Source organism: Siphateles boraxobius, unplaced genomic scaffold (genome assembly GCF_051911475.1).
Source record: "Siphateles boraxobius isolate OS27281-9 unplaced genomic scaffold, OSU_SipBor_1 8, whole genome shotgun sequence".
Lineage (NCBI taxonomy): Eukaryota > Metazoa > Chordata > Actinopteri > Cypriniformes > Leuciscidae > Siphateles > Siphateles boraxobius.
In genome coordinates, this window is record NW_027509208.1 from 23627622 (window position 1) to 23646762 (window position 19141).

Below are 19141 nucleotides of genomic sequence, written 5' to 3' on the forward strand. Positions count from 1 at the left end.
TTGCGTTTCCACTGCCGGGCCAGTAGCCCCGCAACACTACCCTAAACCCCGCCCCTAACACGCCTTTCTGGATCAAACGTCATGCCAGGCAGTGGAAACGCGGCTATTGTATTGATTTAAGCTCCATCTTTTCACACTGGTGACAACTGAGGGACGCATACACAACTATTACAAATGGTGAAAACATTCACTGATGCTCCAAGAAGGAAACACGATGAATTAAAAATCAGGGGGTGTAAACATTTGCACAGGATGATTGGAGGGTGGTGTAGAAAGTCCGCTACGCATCTGACTTATGTTAACTTAGGGCATCACCTATTCAACGCCCAAGCGTAGCATAATCGACTCTTACAAATTTATCCTGTCTGGGTCTCCTAGTCGTAGTCTTGCCGAGTCGGACAAGCTTCTTAATGAACACTTGTGAATAAGATCTATAGAGTTCCACAGACAGACTCCAGACAATGCCTTTGATAATGCTTTAATCTCAGACCAATTTCAGAGAGAATCCCCTCGACAAAAAGAGAACAACTGTCTATTTTTGTTTCCCCTTTGTTATATTATTATTATTATTATATTCAGACAAAAAAATATTGACAAAATATTGACGTGCTACGTCTTTTCTCTCTAATAAGGTAGGAAATTGAATGAAAAGAAATGTGGAAGATATTAACTGAGACAATATGATTGACAGTGTACAGTGACAAGATGCGCGAAACTGTGCGACAGAGCATAACACTCCAAATAGACCATTCACAACAGCTCCATCTTTGATTTTTAGGGGAATGAAAGCCAGGCTGTACGGGATAGATATCTGTAGGCTACTGTTATTTAATGTGTTTTTGGATTGCTTACGAAACACTGCAAAAATATCTTTCTGAGACATTTCAGTAGACAAATAACCAGGACAATAGGAGCTGTGGAAAATTATAAGTGATCTAGGTGCTTTATAGCTACAGCTTTTTACAGCTGATGCCATTGGAATCGGTAATTGGAAACACAGCCTCGCACTGCTCTGAATAAGGTAGGCTATAGTTTGGCCACCAATTTTGGCCACCAAGCCCACCCATTTTTAGGCACTTTACTCTCTTTATTTATTTATTTATTCAAATTTAATTAATTAATTAATTCATTCATTACCAGAATATGTACAAAATTCGTATAAACATATACAACTCACAATAGTTTATATGAAAATATATGTGTAGGCCTAGGAGAAAACAGTTTTTACCAGGGGTAAAATTGCTACGTTTAATCAAATTAAAGTCTTTTAAAAGACATCACACAGTTCAATTTACATTAATGTCCCAAAATTAACGAGATTATAGGTTACTACGTGTAGCCTATCCCAAAGCGAGTTGAAAGTCTCTTCATCATCATCAGTGCAATGCAATAGCGCCCCACAATGGTCGGTTCCTGAAGCGCAGGCAATTTTATCAGACAACAACAACAACAACCAGCTTCTTTAAAGCGCTTCTTTAAAGCAAACCACCAGTTTACTCTTGAATACAGTGACAGAAAAAGATCTGATTATAATGCCTAAAAGTTTAATACAAAAGATGTGATGAAGAGACGCGACTGATTAAATCAATTATGCAAATGAAAGGCGTTATAGAGGCTCATGCAAGTCCTACTCAGCATTCACAAACACTGTATCACAGCTTCTATAGGATCTGGGATGTCTGCTAGAGCGGTTTTCAGAGGGATAAAATACCTGCAGGTTTTCACATGCTGGTTACAGGTAAGTAAAATAAAATAAAAACTACTAATAATAACAGTAACACAAAGAAAGAGTGTAACAACTGTATGAACTGGTCACAGTATAGTGTAGCATCTGTTTGTCAGTCAAAAAATGCTTCAAACTTACTTAATATTTCCTTATTATTAAATTAGAATATAAAAGATGTTGATAATGACTTGTTTTTGTTTGTTTAGTTGGTAGAGGAGATCTTTCAACTGGTCTCCTCTCTGAAGGCAGCAGAGGAAAATCATAGGATGATGAACAGACAGACTGAGTCAGTAAGTGTTCACTTTTTCCCCCAGTTGGTGTTTTAGGGTCAACAAATGCTTTGACTAGTATCAGAAATATCTTTTGCAAGTATTTTACCCCATGGAATAGTGGCATGTTATGCACCTTTCAACTTTCTGAGAGCCTATTTATTTCCTAACCATAGCTATACACTCAACATCTGTGTCAAATACTTAAAACTTAATCAATCGAGTGAAAAAATGCCATTGTCTTAATTATATCAAATCAAAACCAAATACTGAAGTGGTTGTAAATAATGTTCAAGCTATTATGAAACAGTGTTAGAAAATGTCTTAAATAATTGGACATTTTTTTTTGCTGACTTCCATAGCATTACATTTTTAATTGTTGTAAGTTTTGTAGATTTTGTGAGTGTTTCCTGTACGTCCAGTTTTTTCAGAGCTGATTTGATCATATTTTTATTCTATTTTTTGCATCATAAACTACTTCCTTTTGAACTGTCAGCTGTTCCTAAACTCTGCTGAAGATTATTTCACATAATACTCAGCAGAATGTGATTATTGCTTATCTGTTAAAACACTGTTTGCTAAATTTGTCAACCTTCTTTTAGAAACTTTCACAAAGAGAAAATTAGTTCATGTCTAAACTAAATTATGTTTTTATTTTCAGGGTTTAGGTTATCTGGACCTCTTGTCTTGTCACAATATTTCTGAATTTAAATTAAATGTGTACTCAAGGTGTAGAAAAAAGTTTTTAAAACAGAAAATGTGCATTATAAACCGGCAAAAGTGTGGATTTTAGAAATGCCGCTATGTGGAATAAAAAGCCAGAATCAGTGTCAGCTGCTAAACTTAGGGGACGTTTACGCAACAATAATGTACTAAAAAGTTTTTTTTTCAGTTTTTTTTTTGCGTACAGACAACAACATTGTCAAAACGATCCTAGTTCACATGAATCTGTGAAAATAATTAAAAATGTGTATTATTCTGCCGGGGCAGTAGTTGGCGACGTTACTTTGTAAAGAAAATGAACACGTAATACACATGCACATGACATCACTGCTTTCACAAATTCGCATTTTTTGTAGTTTACATGGAGACGATAATGGTATCGTTTTCAAAAAAGGTTGCGTTTTCAGGCCCCTAAAATGCTGTTTTAAAACCCCACATTCATGTAAAGGAAAGGCCAAAACGCATTAAAAAATCTCTATTTTAAGTTGAAAATTATTAAAGTCACGATGAAACCAATATTTTCTTCCGTGTTGTGTCGTACATCCAAGTTAAACGGATTATCAAGAAAAAAATAATAAGAACAAAAACGGCAGTGATTTGGTTCTTAATCATCATTTGGGGATGATCCAGTTATGACATTTTAACAAAAAATTACGAGAACAAAAAAAGATTTTTAAAATGAAATTGAAACTTGAATTGTTCATAATATACATTTAGAAAATAGATTTGAGGATGAATGTGAAAATTGGGAATGTGTATTTTAAGTGCTGTTACTGACCACCATTTAAAGTCTTTAGAATTTTTTTTTTAATTATTACCATTCTTAATCAGCTTTTCTGCAGTTCACTTAAATAGTCCTGCGGCGTGACATGAATTTTTAAAAAGTCTGAATATTCCATGTAGCCTCTCAATGAATATGAACTCATAAAATATGAATACATAATAACTAAACAAGAATTAAAAAAGATATATATTTTGAAATACAACAGACTGCTTCACATGTCATATCAACTATCTGATTAGTTTCAAAATGATCTTCAGTAGCCTTGTGGTAAGTCTCCTTACACTGTACCTAGCTATATATAGCATTTATATTTGGATGCGATTTGCAAGCGAAAGAGTGGGAGGATCTCAGCATTAGTGTGTGCGTGTGTACTTGAACTCTCTTACTGGCATGTGTGTGTTGGTACAGGGAAGTGAAGGCTGTGTTGTTAGCGCTGTCTCTCGGAGCTGTGGGCGCTGATGGCTAAGCTCACTGTTTAATTTACAGTCTTTCTTTCTCCTTGCGCTTTCAGTACCCTCTTCAAGACTTTGCTGCCGAGAAGTCTCAAGGTAAGCAGAAAGAAGTATTGTAACACACGATTATTATTGTCAAGATAAGTTATAGATGTTTAAAACTTGCTGAAGGAGTAAAATGTTTCTTTTTTTGCCAGTACACAATGTACAAAGATAAATGTGTATTCTGTTAACGTAATCATGACCCTTTTGACTGCATCATGCACTGTTATCTTTGCTATTGATGTTCCAAAGTACCGTTAAGTGGTGAACCCTGTGAGAACGGCACTGTTGTTGTCTTATTGTCATGTGTTTGTATGTTGTTTGTGATAGGAGATGGTGTCATGAGCCGCAGAAGGGTCTCAGTGAAAGACCTGGGCCAGGGCGACTGTCAGGGCTGGTTGTACAAAAGGAAAGAAAGCAAAGGGCTCTTGGGCTGGAGGTGGAAAAAGTTTTGGTTTGTGCTGAAAAAATGTTCGCTCTACTGGTACACATCCGACACGGCAAGTCGTCTGTGGTTTTCCCTTGATAATGTGTGGTGTCTCTATGGAAAATGTGAACAAGTGTGTTTATTTGTTGAAAGATCATTTATTATCTCATGTTGGAAATGAGAAGCCTATGGCACAAAGCTGGTTGAACTTACTCTGAGGTTAGTGTTAGTGTCGCTATAAATGTTCTCTGTCAGCTGTGGTTTTGTACGTGGGCTTGAACCAGTTTAATGATTTGCTCTGGACCATGTGAACCTAAGTGCAGTGAACAGCCAATCACACGAGCAGTTTGATTCATTTCTCATTAAGAGTCTGGACTGTTAACTTGTTACTTGCAAAATATGAAATTTTAGAACATTTTACTGTTCCAATCATTTCAATAGGGGAAAAACATTTTTTGTCACATACTGCAAACATCTCCTCACTATCCGCTAGCTGCCTGTCCTCTGAACACACTGTAAAAACGTGGTCTCTGCAGACACCCCAGGCCCAAACTGGGGTAACCCGCACCACGAAACATAACAAACTGTTCCAGCCAATAACCGACAAGAAGGATTTGGGGGTGGGGTTTGGGGGGTTAGTGCGCGGATGAGGAGGAGGGAGGGTCTAGCTAGCCTTGGTTTTGTTTGACAATACTTTAAACGTCAACAAGTAGTGACGTCACCCGACATCACTTAGAGCACCTTTAAAGTGACAAGGCCTTGCAATATGACACACTGCCCTAACGAAAGTAAAATTTTCATAAATTTTTGCTGTATCAGCCCTTTTTATGGACGTTGAACCAAATAGCTGTATTGCGCCATCAGCCTTTTTCACAGCGCAGTTTCTCACCCGTCAGGGAGAATGCTTTAAAGCGGGCTTAAGGCCATGATATTAGAGGTATATTAGTCCCTAACTAAAGCCAAATTTTGAGCAAATAGAAATTTATCAATTTCTGCGCATCCTTACTCTCATTTTCTTCATAGTAAAATGGCAAAGGATATATGTAATAGATAGTATACAAAATGGAAATTGTAATAATAAATAAATCCTGTGCGCATGTGAAAAGTTTCTCGTGCAATAGTTTCTTGTGAACACGTGAAAGTCTGTATATTTTTTTATTTTTTGCAAAGGTCCCCTTAGGGGCTCTGTAAAAAGGACTATGTCTTACTGTTTGTACAGAATTCGCAGTTTTTTTTTAGAGGTGATTTAGTGAAAAAGGAACAAGGAGCCATTTTGAAATCATATAGAAAAAACTGACTGGCAGTCTGTGACCTCATCAAAAGACACCCCGAATGTTTTGTCATTCAGTGCAAATGCAAATTTACTGTTATACCACAGTTTCATCCATCACACTGAATGACAGTATCACTGTCTAGATAACAGTTTAAGCACCTTATTTATATTACAGATAAATAGCAAAATGTGTTACATTTTAATAAATATTACTATTTTAGTGCATTTTTGTTTTGTTTTATTTGTGTTATTGATTTATTTTAGATGCCCCTGAACAGAGAGAGTTGCTAGGCACTTTAAAATGCCAAAAAGTAAAGGCAAATCAAGCAGCTAAAGGGCTCTAAATATTTTTTGAACTATATCTTTAGCGAAGTTATCATTCGTAGTTTTTCGGATCATTCGACTTTATATCACGCAATTCTGACTTTATAACATGCATTTGCGACTTTATATCACGCAATTCTGACTTTATATCTCGCAATTCTGACTTTATAACACGCAATTAAGACTTTATTTCACACAATTCTGACTTTATATCTTGCAATTCTGAGAAATAAAGTCAGAATTGCGAGATGTAAACTTGCAATTGTGAGAAAAAAAGTCAGAATTGTGAGATAAAAACTCGCTATTATTATTATTTATTTATTTAGTGGCAGAAACAAGCTTCCATAGAGTTCCCCCTCACTACAGCATATCCCTAGTTCAAGAGAGGCCATTGAGGGGATTCTTCAGCCAAAATACCCATCCTATTAATGTCATTATGTTGGCGTATTCATAAATATAGCTGCAAGCAGTCATTTTCTTCTTTAAATATGGTCTTTTAATATTAGCATATCTTAATATGTTTTAAATATGCCTGATAAGACCTCTTTTCATCTTAGACGCAAAATTCTTGCACTGTGAAGCGCTTAACTTTGGAGCAACATTGGGGTGAATTGATTGCATCAGAGAAATGTCTTTTTGCTCACAGCTGATTGGTTAAATTTTGGTTTGCGATCTTTTACCCAAAATAAAAGCTGCTCCAGAATAAGGCTACATTTCTCAAAAGGATAGCTATCTTAAGTAGATTGTAGAGACCATTGGTGTCAGTGGTTTCTACGATGTACTTGGTTTTACGAAACTTTTAGAAAGCGCAGCCCTTATCAAGAGATAAATGATCTCCATTTCCTTTCAGGCAGAGAAGGCCGAAGGCTACATCAGCATGAGGGACTTCATCGTAGAACAGGCTACCGAATGCAAGAAGAAGTTGTGAGTTTGTCTTCCTTTTTTAGATAGATTTTTGACTGCTTGTGGTTTGAAAAAAAAAAACTGCCCTAGTAACATGATATGCCTATTTGCATCGTTTCAATGCATCGTATCTGTCTTTTCTAAAATTACTGCATGTTGGATGGTTAGTGCAGTTTGCTATACAGTATATTGCTTATACTTGGCAACATATAATCCTTGGTAAAATCCCTAACCACAAGTATTACTCTGGTGCGAAACTCGCCCCTTGCAAATGAATTATACCTTAAAATATGTGGCTTGTTAAGGAGAGGCGTACTACAATTGTTTTTATGATTTATGCTTTTCACCTGGGGAGGATGAAATATTCTCAGAAAGGGACCAGAATATCATAAAGAGATGGTGAGCTGTTTTCACCTGGGCAAGTAAGCAATCTCCTACCAACAAAATATCAATGCCATACGAACCACCTAACGACGCCTTAACCACCCAGAATACCGTAGCAGTATTAGAAACACAGTTAAAAACACCACCTTAGGAACGACCTAGCAACGCCTTAACAATGACCCAGGAAACTGTAGCAGCTTTAACAAAACTTTAAAAAATACTCAGACCACCTTAGGAACCACCTAGCAACACCTTAACAACCACCCAGAATACTGTAGTAGTATTAGAAACACATTTAAAAACATTCAGACCAGCTTAGGAACCACCTAGCAACGCCTTAACAATGACCCAGGATACCGTAGCAGCTTTAACAAAACCTTTAAAAATACACAGACCACCTTAGGAACCACCTAGCAACGCCTTAACAATGAACGAGTATACCGTAGCAGCTTTAACAAAACTTTAAAAAGTACTCATACCACCTTAGGAACCACCTAGCAACACCTTAACAACCACCCAGAATACCGTAGCAGTATTAGAAACACATTTAAAAAACACTCAGACCACTTTAGGAACCACCTAGCAATGCCTTAACAACGACCGAGAATTCTGTAGCAGCAATGATATCACATTTAAAAACACTCAGACCACCTTAGGAACCACCTAGCAACCACATGCAACTCCCAATCAGCTTCATAGACACTTCTTGTCACCCACACAGAACATCTTAGCAACCTTCCAGATCATCCTAGCAACATCCTACACCCCATCGAGAACCCACTCGAAATGGACTATCAAACCTCGTAGCAACACCATAGCAACAACTTAGCAGTGCCTTAGAAACCAACTAGCATTGTCCTAGAAACCACCCAGAACACCAGCAGCCATAGAAACGCAATAAAACCCCTCAGAGAACCTTAGAAACTGCATCAACCACCCAGACCACTCTAGTAACAGCATAGAAACATCATGGCAACTACTTAGCACATTCTAGCTATCGCATAACAACGCCCTAGAATCCTCCTGCAACACCCAAACAACTTCATACAAACTCCTTAGCATCCACACAGAACGTCTTTATAACTGTATAGCAACCAGCCAAAACACCCTAGCAATGATCTATGAAACCATGAAACAACTGCATGGCAACACCAAAACAACTGATACATTAGCGATACAAGTGCCTCATTACCAACTGGGCCACTTTACGCTTAGCTTTCCTTCGAGTGTTGTGTCATCTTGGAAAACTTTTTACACTGACTGCATCTGTAATGTTGACGGTTCCAAGATGGCTGACATGTCGACATGTCTGGAGCGATCGAATGTGGCGTCTACGTGTACATATCTATGTTAGTAATTGTCATAGAAAGCACTCAGAGCAAACTAGCAGCCATAGCAATGCACTAAAAGCAACCCTTAGGGACTGCATCGCAACCTAGCAAAACACTAGTAACAGCAAAGCAACACCCTGGCAACTACTCAGATCATCATAGTTAAAATATTTATGGGGTTGTCATTTGACTGCATTTAGAACATGTGGTGGGAAGTCTCAAGCTATAAATCAGAATTTTTTTATTTATTTTTTGTGCACTGGAAGTGTCATTTGTACCCCATTTAATGTGCGCTCAGAGCAGACAGTTTCCTGTGTTATATGTATGTGGTCTGAACCACTGTGTTGAGACTTCCTTCTTAAAGACATACAGTGATGGTGCTTTACTTTGATAACAATAATTGGATGTAGATAAGACAGAAGACAAACTTTGGTGTCTCATACATGTTTGTTTTTGTGTCATGCTTCCACTACGTCATGTAACTACACATCCCCAAATTTGTCAGCCTTGAGAACTGCTGGGGTTTTGATGTTTTTATTTGTGTTCACTTCATTCTTCTTTTCCAGTGCAATGAAAGCAAGCCACCTCCACATGGTGACACTCTACTTTGCAGCTGAAAACTTGAAAGACATGAACAAGTGAGTGCATTTTTAGTCTGGTGGTGACATGTTTGCACTGCAGTGTCAGTGTCAAAGCAGTGTCAGGCTGCTTTGACACCTAGCTGTGATCAAAGCTCTCTGCAGCACTATGCAATTAAGCACGTTCAATGAAGGTTTGCAAACACAGGGTTTTGCGGACCTCCAGTGCTAAAAATACAGCGTGGACTCCTCAACTGAGCTTTATCTGATATAATGTGTCCAAAGTTCTGCACACCATTTGAAGTGTTTTATAAAATTTTACACTTAAGAGTGCTTTCACACTTGGTTTGATTGCCTGGTCCAAACCCAAGTTTGATTGCGGAAAACTGCATTTACAAGTGCTAGTGTGAAAGCATCCTAATAGAGCAGTTCATGCGTACCTATTTTTTACCGAAATGTTCACGTTCCTATGCGGAACCCGGCTCCCGCCCAGTTCTCAGCGAACTGGAGCCTATTGTAAACTGGCCACGAGTTTCCACAGACTTAAGAAACAAACGATGACGTAACGGGTTTCTTTCCTACCTTTTGTTTATCGGACTATGTAATCAGTTCAAAAACCAACATGGCCCATCAGGGTGTTTGTGTACATCTGTTGCTTATGTTTTAGAAAACGTATTTGAATAAAAGCCTGCGTTTCGCTCTCTAGTTTGTCTTGGATCTCCGGTCAAGACCAAATTAGTGTGTAGAGTGCATGTTTCCTCTTTACACCACTGCTGAACAGAAATGTTGTGTCTTTTTCTGATAAAGTTGAAACTCGCAAGAGATTTTAGCACAGTAGCTACACTGGAAAAAAACAATTGTTGGTTTAACTTAAAATAAGTTACATGGCTGCCTTACTATTTTGAGTTCATTGAAATAAAAAATTTGAGTTCATATTTTGAGTTTCTGTTGATTAAACCATTAATGTTCTGTTGATTAAACCATTAATCTTTTTCATTGTATTATGTTATCTGAACCACATTAATTATCATAGTTGATTTGAAAAAAGACAAAATGTTGTGATAACAAATCATGAAAATATATTTTTTTACATTGTAGAAACCAAAACTGTTCAGAAAACTCTGAGACGTTACATTTCTCCGCCCCTGAACCGCCCCCGTCCCCTACGTCACTAATTCTGGGATTCCAATCCAGCTTGAATCAAGTTTTTAGGGCTTGGGTGAAACCAAATATTTTTTTTCTCTCTCTCTTCTGCAGTGGAAATGCACGAATCAGTTCGAAAACGGACACGGGAACCAATTTCTTAAAAAAAAAAAATGACCACAGATTTTTTGAAAGATAGTGTGTATATATATATTAAAGGAATTCTCTCCCAGATAATGCTGTAAACTATACTGAGGACCTTCTTACTTGCATCATTCCAAAAATATAATTTTTAATAAATATAGTAACTGCACTAGTCGTGATTCTTCCAAATTAGAGATGCTACGATCGACCGGCCACGGACCGGAATCAGACGATTTTCCACATGACCGGTAACCGGATGGTCAGTCTCGCGTATTTCCCATTCCGAGCTGGTCTGTTTTGTTGCCAGCAGCACGCAATAACATCAGATGTACGTTCTCGCTCTCTCTTCTCTCCGACGGTGAAGTTTCACACACCCGCCTCCTCTCACTCCCTTGTCTCATTCGCTCCGGTTAAATAGTCCTTGTATTGCGCATAATTTCACTAATTCTCTTTCGCACTCACACCAAAAGCGCACACACCCGTGACAGTCTCAAGCAGCTTGAGTCGCAAGTGCCAAAATGACTGGCTTACTGCGCTTAAACGGTCAAAATGCAAATCTTGGCGAGTATTCAGTTAAACACGGTTGTGTAACAGTATATTGGATCTGTGCATGAGCTCTTAAAGTGACAGCAGTCTAATAAACCTGCTGCTGTCTGTCATGTTAATCAAAGAACAAAAGACAGAGAAAATCACTCGAATCTCTTGACTGAGTAACTTTTGTAACTAATTGTAAGCATTAATCTGCATTTAGTTTTTTACAATGAAGACTATTCAGGTAAGAAATACTACAGAATTTAAAGTAATCAAATGTAAAATAATACGAATATACCGTATACCTTCCTGAAAAACTTAAAGCTGTGTTTATTTACTCTTTATTTCTCTTTATTCTATTGCATTTATTTATGCTGTTGTTTGAAATTAATTTTGTTCTTATTTTATTACTATCTTTTTACTTGTTTTTTTATGAAAATAAAATGTTGCATTGATGAAAAGTAGATTTCTGTTTGTATATGCTGTCAATTATAGTTCTTTGAAAGAAAATCTGTATCGGCAGGTCACACTTACAAAAAAAGAAACGGAAATCGGAATCAACCAAGAAAATTTCAATCGGTGCATATCTATTCAAAATATCTCCTTTTGTGTTGCATGGAAGGGAAAAAAACATATGGGTTTTGAATGAGACAAGTGTGAGTAAATGTTGACAGAAATATCTTTTTTTTAATTTTCTTGTGAAACTTTCCTGTAAGGCTTTGGTGAAACATAAATAAACCTGTGAGTGGAAAACATTGAGAGAAAAGTGTGGGTGTGCTGCTATTAAACTGTGGGCAGAGGACACACATAATGATCCATTACAATCATTCCACCGATCTGATAAGTGTAGGTTTACTGTAGTTAATGTTTAGTTTTTTTTTAAACCTAGATGGCTGGCTAAACTCACCCAGGCTTCAAATGAACCTGAGCCCACAGACTCAACGAACGGAGGTAAAGATTCACACCACACATGCTAACAGAAGAGCCTAGTTAACACTGAGAGTCTAATCCAGTCCACATCTTTCAGCAAAGCCAAATCTGACACTTTTTAATGGCTGAGTTGTCATATTGAGACTGTGATTGTGTGATTGTGTGTATATAGAGTGCTACAGTGAGGAGAGCGATGATGATGATGAAGCTGAGGTATCTGTGGAGGGCACAGATCAGCTGACCCCCGGGTCTCTGCATGTGAGTAACCACACTTAATCCAGACATGCTAAAACGAATAGCTTGCTAACCGTAAAAGTATTAAACGCCAGCATTTAAATCATCTATTCATTGCGATTTATATGTGATGTGATTGTGAAAATGGGTGAAGCATGCAATGCAATTCACATTTACATATGCACTACCAATCAAAAAATTAGGGTCCGATATATATTTTCTTTTATTATTCAGAAAGAGCACATTAAATTCATCAAAAGTGATAGTAAAGACATTTATAATGTTAATTATAATTAATGCTGTTCTTTTAATGTCTCTATTCATCAAAGAATCGTGATTTTTTTGTAATAAAAAAATGTATCACAGTTTCGACAAACATATTAAGCAGTATGAATCATTGATAATAACAATAATAAATGTTTCTTGAGCATAACATAAAATCAGAATGATTTCTGGAGGATCATGTGACACTGAAGACTGGAGTAATGATGCTGAAAATTCTGCTTTGCCAAAGGAATAAATAATATATATATATATATATATATATAAAACAATTCAAATTGCAATATTTCACATTAATACTGGTTTACTGTATTTTCAGCCTTGGTGAGCAGAAGAGAAAAATATTTAAAAAATCTTACAACCCCAAACTTTTGGATATATCTAAGAAGCATAAGAAATCATATTGTACCACAAGTTGCTGTTTTGAAATAGTATTTCTTTGAGGTTTTGAAAGATTGCTGTTATATTTGAAATCTATTTGTGTGTGTGTGTGTGTGTGTATGTGTCAGGGTTGTCTCCCGACTCCCCGCTCCTCTTCCTCTCCATGTCACCGCACAGAGACTCAGAGCGCAGACAGTGAGTCGTGGCACGAGATCAGCTCAGAGGACGACCCCATCCTCAAAATACAGGAGTTCAAAGGAAATGACAGTGAGTGAGCGCTGGAATGAGATGTTTTATCCTTATAAGTGCAAATCCAAATTAGAAACGGTTTAAAGAGATAGTTTACAATTGTCATCATTTACCCACCTTTCGCTCAGCTTCAAAACACATTAAGATATTTAAAATAAGACCTGAGAGATTTCTGAGAGAAGTCTATTCCAACGAAACTTTCAATCTTCAAGAAGTTTATAAAGAAAAGTCTCTTCTGGAGAGACAATAGGTTGAGTTACTGTTGACCAGTTTTGATGCTTTATTTGTATAGAATCAGCACATACATAGAGCACAAAACATGTTCTACAGCTTTTTCTGCCATAACCTTTTTTAAAGGGGTCATGACATGAGATTTGAAATATTGATATATTGACATATAAAAGGTCTTTGAACAATTAAAATGTTCTGCAAGTTTAATAGCTTAAAACGTCCTCCTCAATATAAACAAAGAATTTATCAATCAAGCTCTAAAACCGGCTTGTTTTAATGATTTGGGATCTGTGATGTCACAAGCAAATATATTTACAAATGACAACAGGACAAATGGAAGAGTGGAAGAACGTTCACTTTGATGCATCCAGTTTAAACCATTTGTTTCGGTAGAGATTTCAGAAGGATCCCAGCATTAGAAACAACTGGATGGTTTATTTTAATGGCGTCCCGGGTCGCATCTGATAATTATATGTTTGTTCGGGGCATTTTGTTTTGTAAACGAGGCTGAGTGCATTTGAGAGTGTGCAAAGAATCTTTTGTTGAAGCAGTCAGTTGTTTTAGATCTGACAGCAGCTCCATCACAAACTGTTAGTAAATGATTTCATAGTACTTCGTCTGTAAATTATGTTTCTATATAAATGTTTATAGAAATCGTTCTCGAGCCACCAGGCACTGTTGTTGTGCGGATGAGCGGGCCGAAGCGCGTTTTCTGTGTTCGCGGCCCATCATAAGTTAATAACTAACGATCTTTGCAACGGCAGTGAATCAATCAAAACTAACTTTTGCTGGACAATAACTTTATTCTAGAGCTGCTGTAAAGCCAAAACAATCTCTGTTACTACAATTCCTATTATCACTGTAAAGCTGCTTTGAAACAGTCCATATTGTTAAAAGCGCTATATAAATGAAGGTGACTTGACCTACTCGTGTGTAATAGCAAGTGGGCGTTGATACTGTTTCCTATGCAATGACGTTAGCCAATCATAACAGTGGCCGTTTACTGACAAGCCTTAAAGGAGCAGCACCTTAAAAACAGATCATTTCAGACAACGGGTCAGAATGAGGGTTGAAAATAATTGTTTATCCGCATATATTATCAATATTTTTTTTTTTGTGTGCAAAAGAACGTTATTAATAAGTGAATCTCAAGGAACATATTAAATAATCCATGTCATGACCCTATAAAAATATCAAGAATCCCCAACCTTTTTTTTTTTACTAAAATGTTCTTAACATTATGTGAATATCTCTGAACATAAGAAAATAGCCAAACCATTAAAAAAAAAACAAATTAAAATTATACTCAACTCTAAAACCGTTTGTTTTTGTCCTGAAATTCTCTATAAAATGATATATATTTTATCCTTATCCAGTTACTGTGAACTCCTGGAACGGTCATGGAAATCCATTGCTCAAAAAGTGTGGTAATCCTGTAAATAGTTTGGTATGTAATACTCCTGTGATGTTGTTTCATCAGGCGCCCCGTCTGATGAGATGGAGATGTTGTATCTTCACCTCAAGCAAGCGAGGCTGTCGCCCACAGGAGTCCTGCAGCCGAGCACCAAACGTGACTTCAGGTCCTCCTTCATTAGACGCTGCAAAGATGAGAGCGTTAATGACAAACTGCACCTCATTCGAGCTTTAAACAGCACTTTAAAGGTGAGATTGTGCTTGTTCAAATGTTTCACAGGGTAAATCTCAATGATAATGAATTACAGGGAACCTATTAACTGCTCAAATTAGATTCAGTCGCAGTAGAAACTCTTTGAGTGGTGTACTATTTTCCTTTAATAAGCCAGAGAGTTTTTTTTTTCTTCTTGATGTTAGGTTTTTTCATAACATATAATCCTAAACATTGTTTAGAAGTAGGTTTATTTGCAAAATGCTTCTGAACGCTAAAATCGAATGGATGTTAGATTCAATATGGAACATGTCTGTCATAAAACCGGTTACGTTTATAATGGTCATGACTTGTAGTTGTTAAGTATGTCATTTATGTTGGTGCAGTGCACCGTTGTGTCCTCTTTTCGTCAGTGCTGTTTGGTCTAATTAGATATTTGACTTCCTCTATATACCAAGAGAAGGCTAGTTGACTTGAATATACAGAATGTGCCAGTCATTTGTGTGTTTAGTAAAAGGCAGTTGGCCTTTCTGAACAACCGCACTTTCGCCACTCGAGAGCCCATGTGCGCAACAGGAAGTGAGTGTGCAAGTGTGCACTGTCCCTGGTCGAAAAAAATGCCAAAGTGCAGCACAGTTAACAGACACTAAAACCACACTATCTTTAATAACGCTTCCGAGAGGTATTTGGCGCTAAGCGTATCCCATCATTCCTCACGATCAGGAACAGGGCTTTGTCTAGGAAAACTTTCCAGTGCAAGTTAAATTATTTGAATATTACATCCAACTTGGTAGTAAAGTGTTGCAGAGATGAGTGTGTGTATTGTGTAAAATGTTTTCGATTTGATTTTTATCACTTAATTACAAGCCCACAATTAAATTGTGTTTGTCACATAGGGACTGAACAGACACTTTAAAGTTTAATCAAAATGTGTAAATAAAACTCTTGCATTTGTAAAATACTATGATGTAAGTGTGTCCCATCAGGTAATCAGAAGTTCTACATACTTGCAGACTTTGGACTTGACCACTGTATTTGGCCCAAATGTTCGAGTGGATGCAAAGTCTGCAAGTGTGACAGGTTTTCTATTTTAATATACTTTAAAATATAATTTATTTCCTGTGATCAAAGCTGAATTTTTAGCATCATTACTTTGGTTTCTGAAGGATCATGTGGCATTGAAGACTATTCTAATATGCTGATTTGATACTTGGTTATTATCGATAATGGAAACAGAAAACAATATAAATGTTTACCATCACTTGTTATTAATTTAACCCATCCTTGCTGAATATAAGTATTCATTTCTTTTAATACATTTTTTTTTGTCATTTTATATTTTTGTATTTTTTGTAATTATTCATTATTAATTACTTTTTAGAGCTGCACAATTAATCGTTTCGGTTCAAACACCCACGCAATCTCAGTCCTAAATGACAACGATTCGCCGGTGTCTGTTAAACCTTAGACAAAATCGCAATGAATGATTTAAATCTGTGCTGAAAGCAACTTTCGAAAATTGACAATTTTGTCATTTTCATTAGATTTAATAGTTATGTTTTATTGGCAGTTTTCTTAAAATATTGTTAGCATTTAAAAAAACATGCAGGGAAAAGTATGAAATTGTATCATAGAAAGTTATGAAGGTTAATACACCCATGAAGGTTAATACAATTCTTATATATATATATATATATAAATTTATATGTGTGTGTGAAATAATAATTAACATTAGCAACAATTAACAACAGTATTCTAGATATAAGGAAATGTTATTAGTGGACAGTTCTGTTGAAAAATTCAGTTTGAATTGTATAAGGGGTCGAAACAAATATTAATACATAGTATTTTGCACATTCACAACTAGATGTAATTTTTTTTCTTGAACACTCATATCTGTTATTGCCACTAGATGGCAGTATTGATAAAACAAACAAAGCAGCCTCACTTCAACTTTGGGAAGTTATATTCAAAGTTTCACAAAAGAAACCAACATCTCATTCTTTGCTTTATTTCAGTCTAAGGAAGCCGATCTGCAGGCCATAGAGCAGGTCTTGAGCGAACCGTCTCTGAGTGCTTGTAAATACAGACAGTGGCGAGATGCTAATGTGCTCCTGCTGCAAGAGATGGGAGAGCAACACGAGAGTCCCATGGAGTCGCAGGCCCAGAATCCACTGGTTCAAACTCAGCCCCAACGCCAGTCGCTCTTCGGGCCGATCGCTGAGTTCCCTGCTGTCCCCGTCTACACGGAGACCAGCCTCTGAAGACGAGACTCAACCAGATGTGTGCCTGTACGACACTGGTTTCCTGCTCGACATTCATGCAGCTTCTCTGAAACACATCATTCACATTCAGGCCTACAAAGGAAGAACGCATAACTACATCATGAAACTGAGAAAAATGATGAGGAGTTACTGCGTTTCGCCTTTGTTGTTCAGAATCATTTTATCTGAGGTATTACTTGTCATTCAGTGTATTGATAAAAGCGGGAGAACCAGTTTGTAGACGGTCTGTAATGCTTTATTACAAATGTTTGAATGAAATGGTGTTTTTAATTTGGTTTTATTAATCACTCATGACATTGATTGTCTGGATTGACTTTGTTTTTTTAATGCAGGCTATACATTTATTTCACCAAATTCTGGATGCCAGACAGGACAAACACACTCATACTGTACATGCACATCTCTTGGTCAGCCCATGTGTTTGTTACCAAATCACTCCATTTCACAAACACACGCACACACACACAAACTTGTTTGTGCTTGATCTTTTTAGGCGTGCAGTCTTGTTTACCTGTTTTTTACATGACGGTCTCTTTTAAGATGTACATATTTTAGCATTTTACAACTGTAATTTAATGTCTTAAGTATTGTACATTTTTGTATAAATGTCATATGATTTAACTGTGTAAATGTTTACTTGCTATTGTATTATTAATTCATGCTCAAGGAGTCCAGAAGGAAATAAATATGTCTGTTTGGTCGTTTCTTTCAAAATTGTGTTGTCTATTTCAGAAATTGAGAGTGCTCATTATGTACTGAACCCAAAACGTATGTACTGTAGACACTTTCTATTAGTCAAAATTGGTGGAAATATGCTTCTAGTTGATGTGATGACCTGTGGTTAATTTTGAGGGGAACTGACCAGAGGTTACCATACTTAGGTAAAAGTGCAGATACCTTGCAGCGATTCAAAAGTCACCAATTCCAATGCGACTTGACTAAAAGTCTAACACTTGTTTTCGGACCAGTCTTAAGCCTAGTCCCAGACTAAAATGTTTTAATTAAAAGCAACTTGCACTGCCATATTAAAATGTCAGTGAAAAATAGCATGAATGTAAGTGCACTGCTCAGTGTTTATGTCTCTTCATGTACTTTTACAATGTCTTAAGCAACTTTTTGAGGTGTGTATATTTTGGTATCTTGTGATGGATAGGTAAAAATTATGTGATTAAAACATCAAAATATATTCATTTGTGCTTCTAAAGTGATCCTGAAAAAAATCATGGGGTTTGGAACAACATTAGGATGAGTAAATGGTGAAAGATTTTTTCATTTTTAACATCTTTAATTTAAATAAAAACAAATGTGAAATGTCTTTCATGGAATGACGCTCGACAGAGCTGCGGTTCTCTATCATGCCATCTGTGAGGGATGAGTATATGAATGTATACACAAACAGAATTTTTTAAAGAAAAGTCCAGCACACCGATCACACTCGGCCATCTGCCGCTGCCAGCTTTTGTCTTCAAACACAAAGAAAGTTAATCCGGCTGCTGTCCTGACACTAATTTACATGAGAATAGAAGGGTCTAGGCACTTTTAGCTGAAGGCCTGTAGGGAGCACCATGGAGTAAAATATCTAATTTGACAGATGAATGTCCTTATGTTACTAAATTTGGATATATTATGCACTGAAACAATGGCTGCGTCTCAAAAAGCTTAGACAGCTGACTTGTTGCCTCGCTGCCCTATCAGGCAATGACTTTGACCAATGACCAATCAGGCAATGACCAAATGACCAATGAAGGTACCTCACTAAACTGATTTTGGACAGGCAGTGTAATGGTTTCATCATACAGTACGTCAACAGAGAGAGCTTTGGTGATAAATAAGCACATATAAGATGAAGGTATCTCAATACTTGACTGGTGATGGAAAAGTACATACTTTT

At 36.8% G+C, this 19141-nt stretch overlaps 1 protein-coding gene and 1 long non-coding RNA gene across 2 annotated transcripts in view; one reads left to right on the forward strand and one right to left on the reverse strand.

Annotated features, from left to right (window-relative positions):
* LOC143729281 (uncharacterized) overlaps positions 1 to 19141 on the reverse strand; it is a 108305-nt gene that overhangs the window by 75015 nt on the left and 14149 nt on the right. The gene's annotated exons all lie outside the window — the stretch shown is intronic.
* ipcef1 (interaction protein for cytohesin exchange factors 1) lies at positions 1371 to 17964 on the forward strand. The gene is made up of 11 exons (XM_077220453.1): positions 1371 to 1738; positions 1933 to 2016; positions 4014 to 4050; positions 4327 to 4500; positions 6875 to 6944; positions 9205 to 9276; positions 11924 to 11985; positions 12137 to 12222; positions 12990 to 13128; positions 14822 to 15003; positions 16984 to 17964. The coding sequence occupies exons 1-11, from the start codon at positions 1619 to 1621 to the stop codon at positions 17227 to 17229; spliced, it is 1272 nt and encodes a 423-aa protein (XP_077076568.1). The 5' UTR covers positions 1371 to 1618; the 3' UTR covers positions 17230 to 17964.